Source organism: Crotalus tigris, unplaced genomic scaffold, assembly GCF_016545835.1.
Source record: "Crotalus tigris isolate CLP2741 ecotype Arizona unplaced genomic scaffold, ASM1654583v1 scf7180000024437.13266115, whole genome shotgun sequence".
NCBI lineage: Eukaryota > Metazoa > Chordata > Lepidosauria > Squamata > Viperidae > Crotalus > Crotalus tigris.
The window spans coordinates 10,661,569-10,680,108 of NW_024100606.1; the positions used below are offsets into that span (position 1 = coordinate 10,661,569).

The following is an 18,540-nucleotide window of genomic DNA, read 5'->3' on the forward strand; positions in this document are numbered from 1 at the left end:
ATGATTGAAAATAAATTGCAGAAAAGTCAGAAGTAAATAATCTCTACTCTTGAATGCAGCCACTCATGGGACCACAGATATTCACAGCTGTTTTCTGAATTGGTGCAATATCTTCTTTTGAAACTGCCCTAGATGCAAACTGATGTGTTTAGGAAAACTGGGCTTCCAGAGTCAAAAAATAGAATACAGAAAGTTAATAGAGTCAAGAAAGGGATACAGAGAGTTAATAATGAGGAGCAGAAGGATGGAATAGAAAAGGAAAAAACAAAAAGATGTCTGTGGGATCAGGATGGGAAGGCACTAAGGAACTGTCCAGATGTTTTTCCACAAATAGCAAAGAGCCTGACTTCCTGTTGTCTAATTGTGCAATAGCAAAATACTTCCCTTGGCACCCTGAATTATTAAAGTGAAGAAACAAAGAAAGCTTGAAGGAACAATGACATTTTCACTTCATTTTCATGTTCAGTCTAATCCTAAGGTTAGACATTTGTGGGCTTAGATTTTTTAAAATCTAAATGGATGTCTTTAACATGCCTTGAGAGATTTTACAGTTTCAGGAAAAAAATAATGAAGCAATAGAAACCTGTGTGATGTGGTGGTTAAGAGTCTAGGTTGGTATGAAAGACATCCACCTTCAGCCATGGAAGCTCCTTCAATAGCTAAAGAGCCAGCCAATGTCTATCAGCCCAATCTATTAAACAAGATTTGGAGATGGGCAATTGGAGAAAAGAATTCTTTCTACACCATCCTAAGCTCCTGAAGATAACTTGGGATATAAAGCTCATGAGAAAATAATAAAAATTGATACCATAAGCCTAAATTATACCTATCATACTTTTATATAGGAATTTATTGAAACAATTGCTATCATTTACTAGCACAGATGATATCTCCTAGTTTGGGTAATCAAATCTCTGCAAGAAAACAACCAAGCTCAGAGACCACCAATTGTTATTACTGGAAGTTAGAGGCTTTTGCACATGATATAATTGATTATATATTTCTGAGTTAGCTAGCATTAGTCCCTAAAGCTAGACTTTCCCAGGACTAGAAAATGTAAAGGCTTCCCTTGGTATGAGAGGACTCACAAATGCATTTTAAGAAAACTTGGAACACTATCTTTTTCCATCAGGGCAACACCAGTTTTGTCAATTTATCTACACGTTGCAATTACTAACCTACCTGAAGGAATAATGAAGTTGTTCAGAGAGGCATTTCCTTTTTTACAAATGTAACCAAGTTTTTTATCACATTCCAGGTTTTCCCATTTGGCAGCTCTACCAGGATTTAATGCTCCACAAATCTTCCCAGGCTCTGGGGAAGGGCTTCCTTCAGGAAACAAGTAGAAAGCAAAAAGGGCATTAACTTGCATAATTTTGTAAAACTTTATTGAACCTAATGGAGATGTGGATATGGGCAAGGCTGTGCAACTTGTTCAAAAGATCTTTAGAATGTGCAAGAGCCCATAGAAAGACTGGGCTCATATCTGCACAGCAGCCTGATAATATAGAGTCGCCCTATTATCTTTCAGTGCTTTCTTGCTGTCCCTATCCTGCACCTTTCCTCCTAAGTTGTGTATGTTGGAAAAACAAAGTACAGGCGATGGCATTCCACAGTGTCCAAAACACAAACTTTGTTACTTTTTCTGTGCAAGTTAGGACGGAAGACAAGAATTAAAGCATTCAGAAAGAGTAGATGGAAGGGAGAAATATACCAACTGCTGTGGAAACCATTTTATTTATTTATCCAAATATAATAGGAAATTAGGTGTCATAAGATTTTAATGCAAAAACAAATTACATTTTAAAATGTATATGTTAACATAAGAGAAAATTACCTGGTGCCCAATTTAGATATCTTAAAGGATAGCCACCACTCCATTGCCAACCACTGTTGAAATCCAAACTGTTAAGACCAAACCAGAGTGCAGTATTCAAATTAGAAGTGAACCCTGAAAAAGTATAACATAACAGAATAACAGAACTGGAAGGGACCTTGGAAGTCTTCTAATCCAACCCTTGCTGAGGCAGGAAATCTTATACCATTTCAGACAAATGGCTGTTCAATTTCTTCTTTAAAATTTCCAGTGTTGGAGCATTCACAACTTCTGGATGCAAGTTGTTCCACCAATTAATTATTAATTGTTCTAACTGTCAGGAAATTGCCCATAGTTCTGGTTGCTTCTCTCCTTGATTAGTTTCCATCCATTGCTTCTTATCCTGTCTTCAGGTGCTTTGGAGAATAGCTTGACTCCCTCTTCTTTGTGGCAGCCCCTGAGATATTGGAACACTGCTATCATGTCCCCCCTCATCTTTTTCTTCATTAAACTAGACAAACCCAATTCTAACAACATTTAGCAATGCATCTGTTTCAAGAATATACACTGAATAGCAAGCAGCAACAATTACAATTTATTGGGAGATATAAAGCATATACTTAGTTGCTTCTCATATTTCTTCAACCACAACTCTATAAAACTTGTGCATTGTTTATGGTAGAAGAATACTAAGAGTGCCACCTACCCTGCCAAGTCACTGCACATTCACAGTTCATGATGGCACCACTTCTGAGCAATTGTGAGTCCTGGTTTTCCAGAACCACCAATAACAGGGAAGATAACAATAGACAGATAACAACCCTGGGCATGCCAATGCTTGCTATAGGTAGGATTGGGAATAAAATGTTATGTCATCCTCTTTATTTTAAGTTTGATGTACTATATTGAATATTACAAAATATTAATGGACTTTACCTGTAAGGTACATTTGTTCATGTACTTCTGTAATACCCAACAAATTGGCATCTTGTTGCTGGCAACTTTTACTAGCTTGGAACCAGGTTAGAGCAGCATCTGAGTTTATTTGATACTGGACATTTGCCATAGGGTCTGTAATCCAATAGATGTCTACATCAGCTGTTAAAAGAAAGATATATCCATATTTCACAGTTTTAAAACAATATCATACTAAATATTTCATTAAGACTAAAACCACATTCATAAAATTGCCTTAATAATGGTAATTTAATTTTCACTCAGTATTGTGAGGATTCTTCCTATATTTCAAAACATAATTATTTGGTCAAGCAGCTAAAACAAGCAAAAGACTTTACTACCCAAAGACTAGATGTCTAAGTAATGGCTTATACAGAGAAAAGAGGCAATTTTGCACTAATGTGTGAAACTGGTACATTCCACATATGTAAGTTATCCCTCCAGGCTTAGATGTATTTTTCTCTAGATGTATTAGACTATGGCTTCCATAATTTATTTACTAATTTGTGCCTTTGAGTCAACCTTGCCTCAAGTTCATGTAGTGGGAATATTAACAGAGCTGAAGAGAATTCTGAAAGGCTGCACGAACCATAGGTAGGTGCCACTGAATCACTGTCAACTTCTGATGAAACCTTAAAGAAAGGGTAACACTGTCTGTATTTATGTATTTAATAACAGCTTTTTCTCCATTTAGGTTTAAAACCTAATTTCATTAGAGCATAGCACATTAATTAGATGTGGAAACAAGTTGTAGTTAAGTCACAAAATCTTTTATTTTTACTCTAACTGAGCATAATATAATGAATATGTTCACAGCAGTTCAGATGAACAAATCACTTCTTAGTTTGACAAATGAATCATAGAGCTACAACTTCTGAGTTTTTCTGCTACAGGGCATTTGTCATAGGGGCTAAGATCAAGTAATTAGAAAGAAGAAGAAAGTCTATGGAGATTCTCACTCATCCAGGTCATGGTTGTCTTGTGAGCTTCTCATCCAAGAAGCTTTTTCAGTTCTGAAGAAGAGTCAAAGAAGAACTGAAGAAGCTTCTTGGATGAGAAGTGAAGTGTGTTTAAGGAAAAAACAAAGTCCAGTTGCCTTTTGAAAAAGAGCCTTTGGGAGAAGAAAGCTTATTGCTAATCTATATAAATAAAAATGTAAATGTTCGTTTGTTCAAAATCTTAAATCTCCGAAAGTTCTTCACCAATTGCTTTGAAATTTGACACAATGTTACATTCAAATGCGCGCATGTTTCTATATACCTATATTATATAGATGTCACACCTGTGACAGGTAAAAACATGCTTTTGTGAAAAACAGCACCATCTGTTGGATATAAAAGCAACACACGCTACGATTTCAGACAATCTCTATATCTGCACAGACAATGGAACAACAAAAAATATTGTATACCCACAAGCATTGTGAAATTAAACATATTACAAATGTGCGCTTTCTCTTTTCTTTCTTTTCCATTTAACCAGACTGAGTCACAGCAACGCATGGCCGGGAACAGCTAGTTCACTAATAAATAAGCCTTCTGCAGAACAATATCTCCATTACATTAATATTAACCATAAAAAGAAGAGGCAGCAATGAAATGTTTTCAAATGAAAGTTCTTCAGTTATAAAATTCAGGAAGGAGATCAGAGTTATCTGTCATGCTTCCTGTACGCTAGACATTTTGCAAGAACATACAGGACAAAAGACAATGTGCAAAACAAATGTGTCAAAAGAGCAGGATGCAGTTCCACTTTTTCCTGAATTAGCCTTCTCCATCTAAACAATGCTATAGTTGTTGCTTATCATACAACCCAAATACATACTAGTAATGAGTTATATAGTATGCTATATAGTATGCTTATAATAAATGTTCTGCCCTTAATTGATGGTTTACAATGTAGTGTCTAATCATATCGCATATAAATTACATACATATTACATTAACCACACTGACTCCATAATACTGTTTGAATCATTACAACATACTTGATGTAGCCCTGATCTAGAATACATCCAGGAGCATCAAATGGTCCACAATGCAGTAAAGTGAGTAATTATGTCTGTATAACTCCACTCTGTGAATTGAAATAGCTCACTGAGCTTCTGGATACAACTCCAAGATATTGGAGTTGGTTATCAGCTATAAAGGCCTATATTGTTTTGTATGGGCATCTGTGTGTGTGTGCCTGTGTGTATGTGTGTGTATAGACATGCATGCTTTTGAGTTATTATTGACTCGTGATGACTGATTGGACAGGTCCCCTGCAAACATGAGACTGGAACTCACTTTCTGCTGCTTCCTTGTCTTGTACCTTAGCTACTACACTAAACTGGTCCTTTCCCAGTATATTGCTTAGAAGAGAGCTAATTGTGAAATTTCCTGCTCCCAAATGTATTTGACAGTCCCACATGCTCCAACAGAATTAACACCTGGTTCCCTTACTCAAGTAATGCCGGCTTATGGATCTTAGAAGTATGCTTTCTTAGTAGCACTTTGTTTTGTTTTGTTTTTAACAATCTTCATCCATCTTCACAATTGTTCCCAACCCATTCAGAAAGACAGTCAAGACCTAGTATTTTCCCCAGGGCTCAGGCTCTGGATGAGTAAATTTACCAGTTGGATAAGCTATATGCTATACTGAATTCTGATAACTCTTTACTGCTTTAGTTGCTGTTTAATTGTATGTGTTATTTTCTATGTATTTGGTATGTGGTGATTTTTGTTTACCACCCTCTCTACACACTCTGTATGTATTCTCTTACTAAACAAACAAATATTAGTTTTCTTTTTTTAAGTATTTCCTCTATAAAACAGTGTTACATAGTTACCTCACATCTTGATTATTGCAAAGTGCTCTACATCAAGCTGCTCATGAAAAGGATCCAGAAGCTCCATTTGATCCAAAATGCAGCAGCCTGCATGGTTTTGTGCAGGCCTAGGTAAATATATGTGCCACATCTCCTGCAGAGCTGCATTGCCTGCCAATTTGCTTCTGGGTACAGTTCATGGTGCTGGTTAAAGCCCTTCATGGCTTGGGACCAGATTATCTAAAGGACCTTCTCTCCCCGGTTACATTTATCCAACCCACCAGAGTGGGAAGGCAGGGAAAGTTACAGGTCACCTCTCCTAAGGAGGTACATTTGGTGGGATTCAGCAGAAGGACTTTCTCTGTGGTGGCTCTGCTCCTTTGGAACATCATCCCCGCAAAGATTAGACTGGCCTCCACTTTGATAATATTTTGCCAACTGGCTTGGGGAACCCAAAGTGGGATAGATCCTGTCAATTGGCTTGTTTGACTGATTGCTGTCACAAGATGAGGTGAGGTGATATTTTATTTTATTTTAAGGTTATATATTGGGTTTTTAATTTTTGTAAGCTACACAGAGTCACTGAGCACAGTGGTTGGCCATATAAATGTTCTAAATAAATAAAATAAATAAGGACAAGAAGCAACAGATGGAAATTAATCAAGGAGAGAAGCAACCTAGAACTAAGGAGAAACTTCCTGACAGTTAGAACAATTAACCAGTGGAACAACCTGCCTCCAGAAGCGGTGAATGCTCCAACACTGGAAGTTTTTAAGAAGAGACTGGACAGCCATTTATCCAAAATGGTATAGGGTTTCCTGCCTGAGCAGGGGTTGGACTAGATGATCTCCATGGTCCTTTCCAATTTTATTATTATTACTATTATTATAAATAAAAACAGTGAAAGTCAGGTAAGAGAAGTGATGGCCATTAATCTAATAATTTTGGCTGTAGGAGAACTCCCTATTTCCTTCACATTACTATCATTTATATATATATAATAGTAATGTGAAGGAAATAGGGAGTTCTCTATATATGATGCAGATTATGGGAGTATGTGATAGACAAAACCTAAGCTGTAGGCCTCACATGAAAGCCCCAACGATGTTACATGCATTATGACATCTTCATACTAATTATGTCATGTGCATCATTTGTATAATGACAACATAGCACATGCAACATCACTTGCTCCGCTCCCACTCTTATAAACAATAGGCTGAGTAGAGATCTTAGTAAATTCCTCTGAAGATATATTGCATATAGGAATAAATCACTAGTATAAACAGTTTTGTGCGTGATAATAATATACTCAAGAAAGATGAAGTTTAATTCATTTTTAATTGACAGAGCAGAGTATCTTTTGAACTTAGTATGATGATGTAAAAAATAATAAAACATGAAAAAAATATCTTTATCAACCATGGGTGGTACTTTTGTTTGCACTTTATATTAAACAATTAAAAATCCCTATAACTTTTCAATTAGTTAAAACTTTTAACAGAAACATAGTACCATAATAACACTTCAGGATCCAAACTTTTCCTGAAAAATCCTTACCTTTCACAGGACAAAATCCATATTTCTTGTCTTTATTATAATTCCTTGTAGTTGAACACCATAGCAAACCATCAGTCCTTCCTTCAATTGTACATGTTGCATACCACTTGGTAGTAAATTGAAAAGGGAATACACAAGGAGCCCCATTGCTGTTACCTTTTAAGGTAAATAAGTCTGGAATGAAGGGAAGAAGAAACAATTAAATATAATTTACATATTTGTAAGAAATGCTCCATCCTAGAGAGAAGGAAAAAGAAAAGTCTTCTTCAAAGCTAATGGCGGGGTTTCCAAATTGAAGTATATCTCTACTTTCTGCATACACGATTGTGTACAGAAATGGAAGTTAGCAAAAATAGTATGATATCGTTTTTTTGGATCTGCGTGACAGTACGAAGAACTCCACTATTTGATACAGAGAGCCAGTTCTGTGTAGTGGTTAAGGCAGCAGGCTAGAAACCAGGAGACTGTTAAGTTGTAGTCCAGCCTTAGACACAAAATCAGCTCGGTGACCTGGAGCCAGTCACTCTCTCTCTCAAGCATAGAAAGCAGAAAATAAAATATTGCCAAGAAAACTGCAGGGACATATCAAGACAGTTACTAGGATTCCATACTGACACAATGACACAGACTGCATACACAAACATGCAGGCACACACACACACAGCAAAAACAATTTGGCATGCATGGAATTGCCAAATTTCAGTGTGATTCTATAATAGATCTCTCAGCATTACTCCACTGTTTTCTGCCTACTCACCTTACAACCGTCTTCTACTTTACCAATTTCATGAAATTGAAAGGAAAAGATTGAACATTAAATGTAAAAGATATTTTGGTGGAACATTGAAGTGTATTATTCAATTTTAATTCTGCATATGACTTAAATGAAAAAATGAGGAATCAGAAGCCCTGAACAAATATCTTTGGTCAGGTGCAAATGAAAGTGCATAAGAGAACATTTGATTATAAACAGCTTATTTAGAGTATGAACTAAACAAAAAAAAGTTCAAGTCTTCTTTTGCTTCAGTATTAAATATTTACTATAGTAGAGGCAAATATGCTAAAATGATCAATGAAAATATTGATTTCAAGGTTTAACCTTTAAAAGATGAAATCTTTTGAAACTACTTCATTTGAAATGTCAGAAATTTTAACATCTTCCAGTAAGTACTGTAGTGTAATTTGAAATGAACTACAAAAACTGGGTGGAATATCTGAGATTTGACCAACTTTGAAAAGCTTATAACACCAAATTTAGAACATTTGTTGTGTGTGTTTGTGTGTGTTATGTGTATGCACAACATCTTACAGAAATATGTTTCAGAGACTGAACAACTCAAACAAATGCATAATTTAAATGGACAATTTATAAGCAGCTTCAATGGGGTAAATGTATTTGCTGTTAATATTACACTCAAATTGCTTTTCCCTCCTTTGGAATATTACTCCATAGTTGATTGCTAATGTATAATATATATTGAAAATAACTGTTGGAAATATAAAAATTAGTTTTGGATCATTATGGTGGCAATGCCAGAAAACTGGGCAGCTCTGCAAAATGATTAATTTTAAAATAAAACAAATTTTAAAATGACTTTCATTTTCTGTCCATTTTTTTTCTGTGACGTCAGATCTCATATTCCTATGAAGTATACTGAGCTGACTTTATATCAGAGCATCACTGAGATAACTATAATAATAATAATTTTTATTTTAGAGTCACAAACCAAAATGCAAGTGCAACAAAAGAAAACACAAGAAAAATACAATCACAAACAGTTAACACCAGAAGCCTTGGCTAAAGGGAATTACAACGTTCTCCTCTAATAGTTAGAGCTCTTAAAAGAAATTTAGAAACCTGAGAAATAATATAGGAGGAGTCATCCCCTAGACAATATAAGACCAAATTATTAACATTAGAACCAGAGGGATAAGTTCTAAGGAGAGACAGTAATTTAATTCTGGCTGTGTTATACATAGGGCAGTATGATAAGACATGCTCCATAGTTTCAACTTCAGCCCTATCACAGGGGCATAATCGCTCACTAAACAGGAGCCTCTTGAATCGCCCGTCGAGTAGTGCTGAGGACAAAATATTGAAACGGGCTAGGAAAAGACTTTTCTATACTTGTGGATGGTTAGAGTATACAAATATGAAGCCATCCTCAATCCATAATTATTAGACTGGCTGAAGATCAAAGGGGAGCAGGTTTTGTTGGCTCTGGATCTTAAATATTGCAAATCTATGTCCACTGGGTGTCCTTGAGACCATAATCTCCCAGAGCATCCCCCGTAAAACCTAGCAAGTGGAGTTTCTTCGTCAGCTCCCTCTTCCAACTAGAAGTATGAGAGTCAGCAAACACCAGGGAAAGGTAGCTACCAGGGACTGCCGAAAAGAGCACCCAAAACCACCATTTAAAGGTGTTAATCCACGCCTTGCATTCGACTGAACGAATGCCCAGTTCCAGGTACATCGAAGCAAATCCAACACAAGGAGGAAGACCTAGAAGTTTCCTAAGAAAAACAGCCTGGGTTCTTTCAATACAATCCTTGAAGCCTCGTATCCATATAGGAGTTCCATAAAGAGTTTGGGCCAGGGTCTTGGCTTTATATATACGCAGAGCAGAAGGAATAAACTGGCCCCCTTGGGTAAAAAAGAATCTTATAATCTGCTGGTGGCTACAGGAGGCCGAATTCAGCACTTGGGTTCGATGTTTAGTCCAAGCAACAGTATTCTGAAATTGAATATCTAAATACTTAAAATGGAAAACCTGCCTAACAACATTACCATTGATAGCCAGTTGTATGATTTCCGGGCTCTAGAGAACACCAATACTTTGGATTTGTCATAATTAATAGATAAATGGTTCTCAGCACAGTTGGACCCAAATGCAAAAAGTAATCTTTTTAGACTTAGCCTTGAATGTGATAGAAGGACCGCATCGTCAGCATAAAGAAGAAGCAAAATCTTCGTATTTGACAACTTTGGGGTGTGGGACTCAATGCGTACAATGTAAGAGGCCAGGTCGGGTAAGAATAAATTAAACAGAAGAGGGGCCAGGACACAGCCCTGCCTAACTCCGCTCTCAATCAGGATAGGATTTGAAAGTTCTCCTTGCAAGTCACACCTAACCTGGCTAGAGGTCTGATTATACAAAGATCTGATTAAGAACAAAAGACGTCTGTCAATAGAACTTTTGTGCAATTTTGACCACAACAGTTCCCTAGGGACTGAGTCAAACGCTGCCTTTAAATCGATAAAAGCAGTGAAGAGTTTGCCACCTGGTGTAATAGCATATATGTTAACCAGGTGTGATAAGACAAAACAGTGGTCCAATGTGGCACAGCCCGCTTTAAACCCAATCTGCTCTGCACCAATAATGTTAAACTCCTCAACCCAAATGAGGAGTCTATGTTGAAGATATTTAGCATACAATTTCCCAATGATGGAAAGCAGGCTTATAGGGAGATAATCGGCAGGGTTGTTCCTGTTTCCTCGTTTAATACTGGAATAATAATTGCTAGACTCCAAGAAATAGAATCCTACCAGAGGAATTAACATGGGTGAAAAGTGTTGCCAAAGGTGGAATCCACCACTCGGGATTAGATTTTAGCAAAATGGGGGGTATAGAATCAAGGCCAGGGGCTTTGCCTGACTTAAGTTCTGAGATAAGCTCAGCAATTTCAGCATGAATCACGGGTTGCCATATAGGAATTGCAAGAGGCAGTTATGATCCAAGCTCGGTCGAAATTATTGAAATCTGAAAAATTGACAAAAAATGATTTTCCTAATCTCTGTTAGAAATACAGCAGAGAGGGAGTTATTGGTAACCAGGGAGAGAGCTGGCAACAATTTGCCAAAATAGTCGGGTGTTCTTCTGCTGGATAGAGAGGAGAAGTAAATCCCATTTCTCTCTCACTTTAGCCCTCTTTTTCTTAACAATTAGCCCTTTATACTCCGCTTCAGGCGATAATAGTTCTCTGGTGGGCGTTTGTCCCTCGGTTACGGTAAAGCAAGTAAGCCCGGTTAATCTGGTTCCTAAGCATCAGACATTTTTTATCAAACCAGGAATTGCTTCTTAAGTGATATGGACCCCTTGGCCTACAATCAGCTCCTAGCTCCCTTTGAACATTATTAATTAGTGATTCAAAGGCCAAGATTGTCTCTGAGCCACTACTTGTTAGAACCTGATTATAAAGGCTGAGACATTCCAGAGATGATAAAAAGGAGTGGAACTTTCTTTCGGTATTAGAAGACCATTTGATCCTCTTTGTATAGAAGGCCATATGGGGATCCAATATCTGGGGGTCTTTAGATAGTGTATGTTTGAGGAAAGCCCAATAATTGTAACCAGGGGGTAATAATCGCTCTCTGTGCAGCAGTCCACATAGAAAGCATGGACTGCCTTTCTTAATAACTGAGAAACCAGCACAAAATCAATAATGCTACTCCCACGTGAGGAACTAAAAGTAAACTTACCAACTAGATGAGGTAACTATGCTTTTCCATGAAAATTACATCTCATCCTTTCACTGGAAGTCTGTCAGAGTAAACTTTGAGATATACATCTATCTTACAAATACTTTTGTACCTAAAAATAAGTCTGATACTAACTTTAATTTAATCTAGAATCTCTTTAAGTATAATTCTGCCTTGACACAACCAAAATTTGTGTTTCTTTCAATGTGAAGTTTAGTCCAACTGGCCAATATGTTATGGATGTATTGCTTCATATTAGTTAAAAATAATACATTCATTCTAATTATTTTGCCAGTTAATTGTTATTACTTTGATATTTTTGTCAACTTCTAATGTGATTCTAATATTAGTTGGTTAAGAGTTCAAAGGGCATGAGATTTTATATGTTCTAATCTAATGTGATTTGTAAGAATAACTGTGGATTTCTTTTTTTCTTTTAAAGTTGAAATTTTTAAAGGAATTTTAATATTTTGTATATTTTTAATGTATTTTTATTTTTTGTCTTTTAGAAAACATAATGGATAGATAGATAGATAGATAGATAGATAGATAGATAGATAGATAGATAGATAGATAGATAGATAGATAGATAGATTAATTTTTGTTTGATGTGCCTCTATCTTTACTTTCTTTCTTTTTTTACCACATTCTCTGGACCTCATTGGATTTAAGAGGGAGCAAGCAAGCAAGCATGCACAGTTTACCTTCATAGCCTCGAGAGCATAAATCATCTTTAGTTCCATGGACTTTCCATCTACTCCACAAGCCTGATCCTTTGTAGAGCATAATTCTTTTTTCATTTTTGTTGCCGTAGTTGAAATACAGGTTTACCTCATGAATGGCAAAAAGTGTGTCATTTCTGCACTCCCATTTCTGGAGACTATTTGTTGAATTGCATGGGTAGAGTTCAACTGGTGTCCAGTCAATTTTTGAAGCTACTCCCAAACATAATTTCTCAGAAACACTCATCAACTGGTACCTGGAAATCCACTTGAATTTCTGTGCCTTGTCTTCATAACTACAAGCAGCCGTTGTAACATAGGTGGCCGCCTGAACATATACACAGACTTTATGGTCTTCATTATATATTAGAAATGTACTTGTATCTATAGGTATAAAAATAAGTTAAAGCATAAATAAAGCAAACACTTGCCATAGAATTGGTTAAAAACAATTAGTTGTGCATATCACTGAATTAAATATATGTCTTCCAGATTAGAAGACTGAATATACAACTCCTAAATAGACAACTTCTAAAAGGAAGGATTAACACATTGAATTTGAGCATGCTAAACTTTCACAGGATTGATGGATTTAAATAAAATTAAAGAGTATAATCACTATTGACAGCTAAATTTCTGATCACTGTTTTGCAAATTGTAATAAACCATAATAAATTTCTTCTGGTGAGATTATAATACCTATCTGTTTTTCTACAGACCATAATATACAAATGTGTTATTCCTACCTGGAAATTTAAAATACTATTTTTATTTTATTATTAAAATAAATAATAATTAAATTTGTTTAAATAATAAATAATATAATAAAATAATAATACATTTTATTATTATTGAACTCCAGAAATATGGATAGCTAGTAGATGGTTGCAAGAGATTTTGGGTTGCTTTGATTTTATTGCCAGATAAAGTAAAGCCAGTTTTTATTGTCTATATTTATCATGTAAGTAATTCCTAAATCAACTGCACTACATTATACATTATACTTTCTTCCTGAAAGACAATAAACAGCTTTTCTGCAGAGTTATGATCTAGAAATTTTTTCTGTCTCAGTTAAAAGTTTGGCCTAGAGTTATCTCATCCATAAACCAATTTCCGCCCCTTGTTCTGTTTGGCTTAAGCCATTAGGAAACAGAATACAGCTGATGAGAACAAACTCTTGCTGTTTGACAGTTGGTTTTTTCTTACTGACAATACCAGGAAATATTTCATTATCACCAATAGTGATAAAGCTTACTATTGCATTGTTCTAGCAATACTCAATTTAGTTAGGCAAACTAATATTGTATATGCAGTGTTTGCAAAATGTCCTGTAAGGGGAGGGTCCACTTTTATAGATCATTCTTCTATACTGGTCTATGACCATAAAAAATATTGGTTTGAAGCTAAAAGAAGGGGAGAATTTCACGAATTCTGCCTTGAACTTCCAGAAGAAAGGCAGGATGCAAATGTGATGGTGAAGATTGTAGTAATGACCCAGACAGTGACATGATAATAATTATGGTAATGCATGTGTGAAAGAGATACTTCAAAATGCACAAGGACATCTTTTCAGGATGTCTTGTAAGAAACATATCTTTTTTTTAGGCTTTGGCAAGTGTCTGAAAAAAGACATAGCTATTTTAAAGAAGTCTTGTGCTTAAACTCACACTCAGACACAATCTGAAATATCTCTTCCAACTAATAAAAATATCTATAATGATAAGAATAACCATAATACAAACATTATATACAGGACACTGTGCATTTTGCTCCTCCTTTCAATTCCATGGAATTATAATTAAGAAGTTGAGAAGGTACTATATTCTTTTTTAAGATTTACTGAAAATCAAACCTACTTTTATTAATTACAGAAATATGAGTCTGTGTACTCATCCTTGTTTCCAAATGTTATATTTCTGCTGCAAGATTTATCTGGCATGTTGTACTCTATAGTAGCCAAGTTTTGCTGGTTCTGTCCATAATCCAAACATTATATACAGGATACCAGCAGACAGTGAAAAAACTATCCCCAGGAAAAAGTTATAGAACAGCTGTGAAAATAGGTCCTCCCTTCCTTTCTCCAAAGGCAGGAAAACTATAGATTGTCTTCAAGGCTATACTATACAAAAAAAAAAAAAAAACCCAGTGTTTAATGTTCAAACCAATTATGAACTCCACAACAAAATAGAATATAATCATCTCAGCTTGTTCTTTGGGATATTCATGAGTTCTGCATAGGCAAGCAGACTTCTGCATAGAAGATACCAGTTGAGATCCCATGCAGAAGATTTCACAGAAAACATGAGATCAAAGTAAGCAATGTATTTTTTTTATTCCTCCTTCTATTGATTGAACCAGCTTTGCATACCAGGATTAACTAAGACTGCTAATCATGAGGATAATGGCATATTACTTTTATTTACAGAAATATATGCTTGGAAACACAAGCAAGACAATCCTTCAGTTCTACTTTGGAAATTCTCATAGGCATTTTCATGGCTCTCATGGGCTAGATGAGTCTCTGGACAAATCCAGCATTTTTGGATGCATAGAATACAACATGCCAGATACATCTTGCAGCAGAAATATAACATTTGGAAACAAGGATGAACACTTCTGTATTTAATAAAAGTGGGTTTGATTTTCACTAAAATCTTAAAATAATATAGTATATTCTCAACTTTTTAATTATGATTCTATGGAGGTGAAAGGAAGAGCAAAATGGTTTTCAAACATTTAGCTAATGCATTAAACAAAATATAAGGTATCTTTGCATTACCCCAATTTCTGAAAATGTTAAAAGCTTTCCTTTGTAATCATGTACAAAGTAGTCATTTAAATAATATTATAAATCAGTATTTCCCAATGACTTCAAATGAGATTATCCAAAAAAAAATAGTCATGAGGTTGTAGTTTTAAAGTAGTAGGAGCTAATTTTATAAGAGAGAACTATTTTTGCCTTTAGAGTTAGAAACATTAAAGTTACTACTTCTTTAAAAACTTATTCAACCCATGTAAAACTGCAACAGAATGGCTAACTAGGAGTGAAATGTTCATTTTTTCTTGATACAAATCCATATTTCATGCAACATGAGTTTATTGCATTTCATGTAACATGTGTTTATTATCATACCCGCCTATTCTCCAGTCTTCAATGACTGTATTAGTGGTGATGGGGAAGGGAGTTTTTTATTTAATCTCCAGACAGCCAAATGAAGATTTAGCAGATGAAGCCCTGTGTAATGGAAACCTCACCTGAGTTATTTAAACCGACCCTCTTCCCAACCTATTACTACCATTAGGGTTAAATCATTGCATATCAATTTGAAATATATATTCTCCTATGTGGGTGTGGGGGAAACTATTTTTCCCTATATAGGAGAAATCCTATGCTGTTTCATATGAATACGCCGTTCATGGCAAAGATTTGAGAGCCACTTACCCACAAGCGAAACTGTGCTATGAAGAGCAGAAAGAAAAAAGAGAAGCAAAGAGATGATCATTGCTAGCTAGTCTCCACTCTCTTCCTTTCAACCAGGATATGTCATATCATGAGCTCCTTTTGTAGTCCATCTTATTAAATCCAGCCAAGAGAAGAGATGGGCACATTTCTGAGAACTGATAGTTCTGTGGGTACATTCTGGGGCTCAAATGATAAGGAAATGTGCTTCCGCATTGACCATTTTGGAATAACAGGAATCTGCTATTCAAACTTTGCTTCCATAAGCTAATTTCACTGCTGATGGGAGGGAGTTGGGAGTTTCCATAGAATCACAGGTGATAAAGCAATGATTGTTCAGCATTTTTTTTCCCTCTGGGATTCTGAAATCAAACTAGAGGCCATGATTCACCCTAGGAAGAGGGCAAGATTTTCACCATTCTTATGGAAAGAGATGAGTTAAGGACACACTGTTTCCACCAAGAAATTTATTTTGGAAAACTGATTTTAAAAAAGAAAAAGGCTGTTTTTGCCTTTTAGGGAAAATAGTCTGGAATATTAAGTATGATTGATCCCGTAGGCATCTAGATGAAGGCTGCAAGTTTTTATTAATCCACTTGGTGTAAATCTTAATAAAGTGATTAAATCTAGCTAGTGTTTGAATAGAATATTATCAGGGAATCCCAAGGCTGAAGCTAGACTGTAAAATCAAATATCATCATACCAGAGTGCCACTGCCAGAAAATAATGTCACTGAATCCATGTAATTTCTAAGATGTTTAATTTGACTACTTAAAGTCTGATTGGACAAAGGTTATCCTGCTGCCTTTGGGACTAAGGTTGGACTAGAACTCACAGTTTCTTGGTTTTTAGCCTGATTACCTTAGCCACTACACCAAACTTTTTATCTTTATCTTTACCTTTAACTATTTATCATTGTTCAATTTGAGGCAACTTGTCCAAAGACAAGTAATTCTCACACAATGTCTTTTCAATGCAAGAATTTGAAGTCTTTTGGAAGTCTAATACACATTGTCTAAATACACAAATTAACATATTTCACTTCTCAGTGAAAACTAGGAAAACACAAGCACTTTTTTGTGCAACTAATTATCAAATTTCAGCGGAATGTTTTATTGTATGAAAACTGGGACCTTAAAAATGTTTAGTTTAGACTTTAAATAAAGATTGACAATTTACAATCCCAAAAGCTACATGAAGCCTTGAAATCTTTATTCTTTTCCTAAAATTCTTTTTGACTTCAGTTCAGTGAAAAGTGTTAATGTAGTTTCCTATCAGTATAAAACAAAACTGGAGTGTAAAAATAAATAAAAAGTCAAATCCCTTTTCCCCTGCAAAAAAAGAAGAAGAAACAAGGGAAATTCCTGCTCAGTGTGTGCTTCACAGGCTGACACTACTTCTGTCCTAATGATAGAAGGCACATATGTGTGATGACATAACAACATAGCAAATGGGTGGACCTTGCATCAGTCCAAAGGAGCCTCTCCTGGTTTTGGGGGATAACACAGCCCAAATATGGCACCATAAATTTGCCTCTGTCCAGTATGATGCCTTTTCTCCCATACACACATTCACACACAATTCAGTATGCCTCCAGTCCATCAAAAATTTACTACCCCTGCTTGCAAAGAATATGCCCTCTTCTGTTAGCCCTGCTCCTGACTTTCCCCATCATTGATGACATTTCCAGCTCCATACTATTTGAGAGACCAAGGTTGTATAGACAGCAGAGGGAATGGCCTTGAGGGACAAAAAGAGAAGCCACTGCAGAGGTGTCAAATAAAAGCAACCTGCATCTAGGAAAGAGCTGTCTCAGAGAGAGATGTCTCAGATAAGATCCTCCCTTCTTCTCAGGAAGATAAAAGGAGAGAATAGGAAAGCACATTCAGGTGTGCAAGATTTGGTTACTATAACTTTATGTTAAAAGTAATATAGGTTTATGTGATTTTGACTTCCTTGTCTGGTGTCTACAGCAATCCAATTCACCTCTATCACTTTTTTTATTCAAAAGCGTCATAAAAAAGAAGCAACAACCACAAAATCTTTCTAGTTTGATGAGTCTTTACATTTTTCTATTATTGGAATCTGCCAGGTGATTGGTGGGTTGATATTAAATCTTCCTCCACTACAGAGAGCAATGTTTTTCTGTGAATGTCTATAATTCTGCATTAGACAACCTGGATTTTGTGGAATGAACTTGTGACCAAGGATAGAAGTGCTGAAAAATAAGTAATTTCGAATTTTCAGGTTCTCAGTTCTCCCTTTTCTTTTGTTGCTGCCTGTGAAGCAAATATACAGTATACTGTGTGACAGGAACTATTGTAAACCTCATGATTTCCTTTGTCAAAAACAATGTCCTTAAGGACAATAACAAAAAATACTCTTTATTAGAAGTTCCTACTAGTCATTTCCGTTAGCTATAACACTCAAATATTGAAGTTTTCTAAAGAACTTTAATCATTCTGAATCTCATATCATGACTTTATTATTACCCCCATGCATTGAAAATGTTTGCTATTCTTTAATAATATTGAAGATACTTCCTTAATGGTAGACCTTGAATTAAGAACTGATCAAAAAATTAACATGGAGTGTTAAAGCTCTTATCTACTATTCCTAATCATCATGTAACTTGCATTCAAGTTAGGAATATTTTAAACAATTTAGTCCAATAATATTTGCATTTCTTTTATGGTAGTTTAATTCCTCCACAATGTATTCATAAGCAGAATCAGA

General features: G+C 35.6%; 1 protein-coding gene across 2 annotated transcripts in view; it reads right to left on the minus strand.

Annotated features, from left to right (window-relative positions):
* LOC120302670 (macrophage mannose receptor 1-like) overlaps positions 1-16,011 on the minus strand; it is a 72,145-nt gene extending 56,134 nt beyond the window's left edge. The window contains exons 1-6 of one of the 2 annotated variants that reach the window (XM_039331462.1): positions 15,787-16,010; positions 12,327-12,728; positions 7,143-7,316; positions 2,753-2,914; positions 1,838-1,951; positions 1,183-1,329 (exon numbers count right to left, since the gene is read on the minus strand). In XM_039331462.1, the coding sequence (XP_039187396.1) occupies positions 1,183-1,329; positions 1,838-1,951; positions 2,753-2,914; positions 7,143-7,316; positions 12,327-12,728; positions 15,787-15,847 (1,060 nt within the window). In that variant the 5' untranslated portion in view covers positions 15,848-16,010. Of the gene's footprint in view, positions 1-1,182; positions 1,330-1,837; positions 1,952-2,752; positions 2,915-7,142; positions 7,317-12,326; positions 12,729-15,786 lie in introns of both variants that reach the window. The other variant, XM_039331463.1, reaches the window with a different exon arrangement.
* Between the last annotated feature and the right edge of the window lie 2,529 nt (positions 16,012-18,540).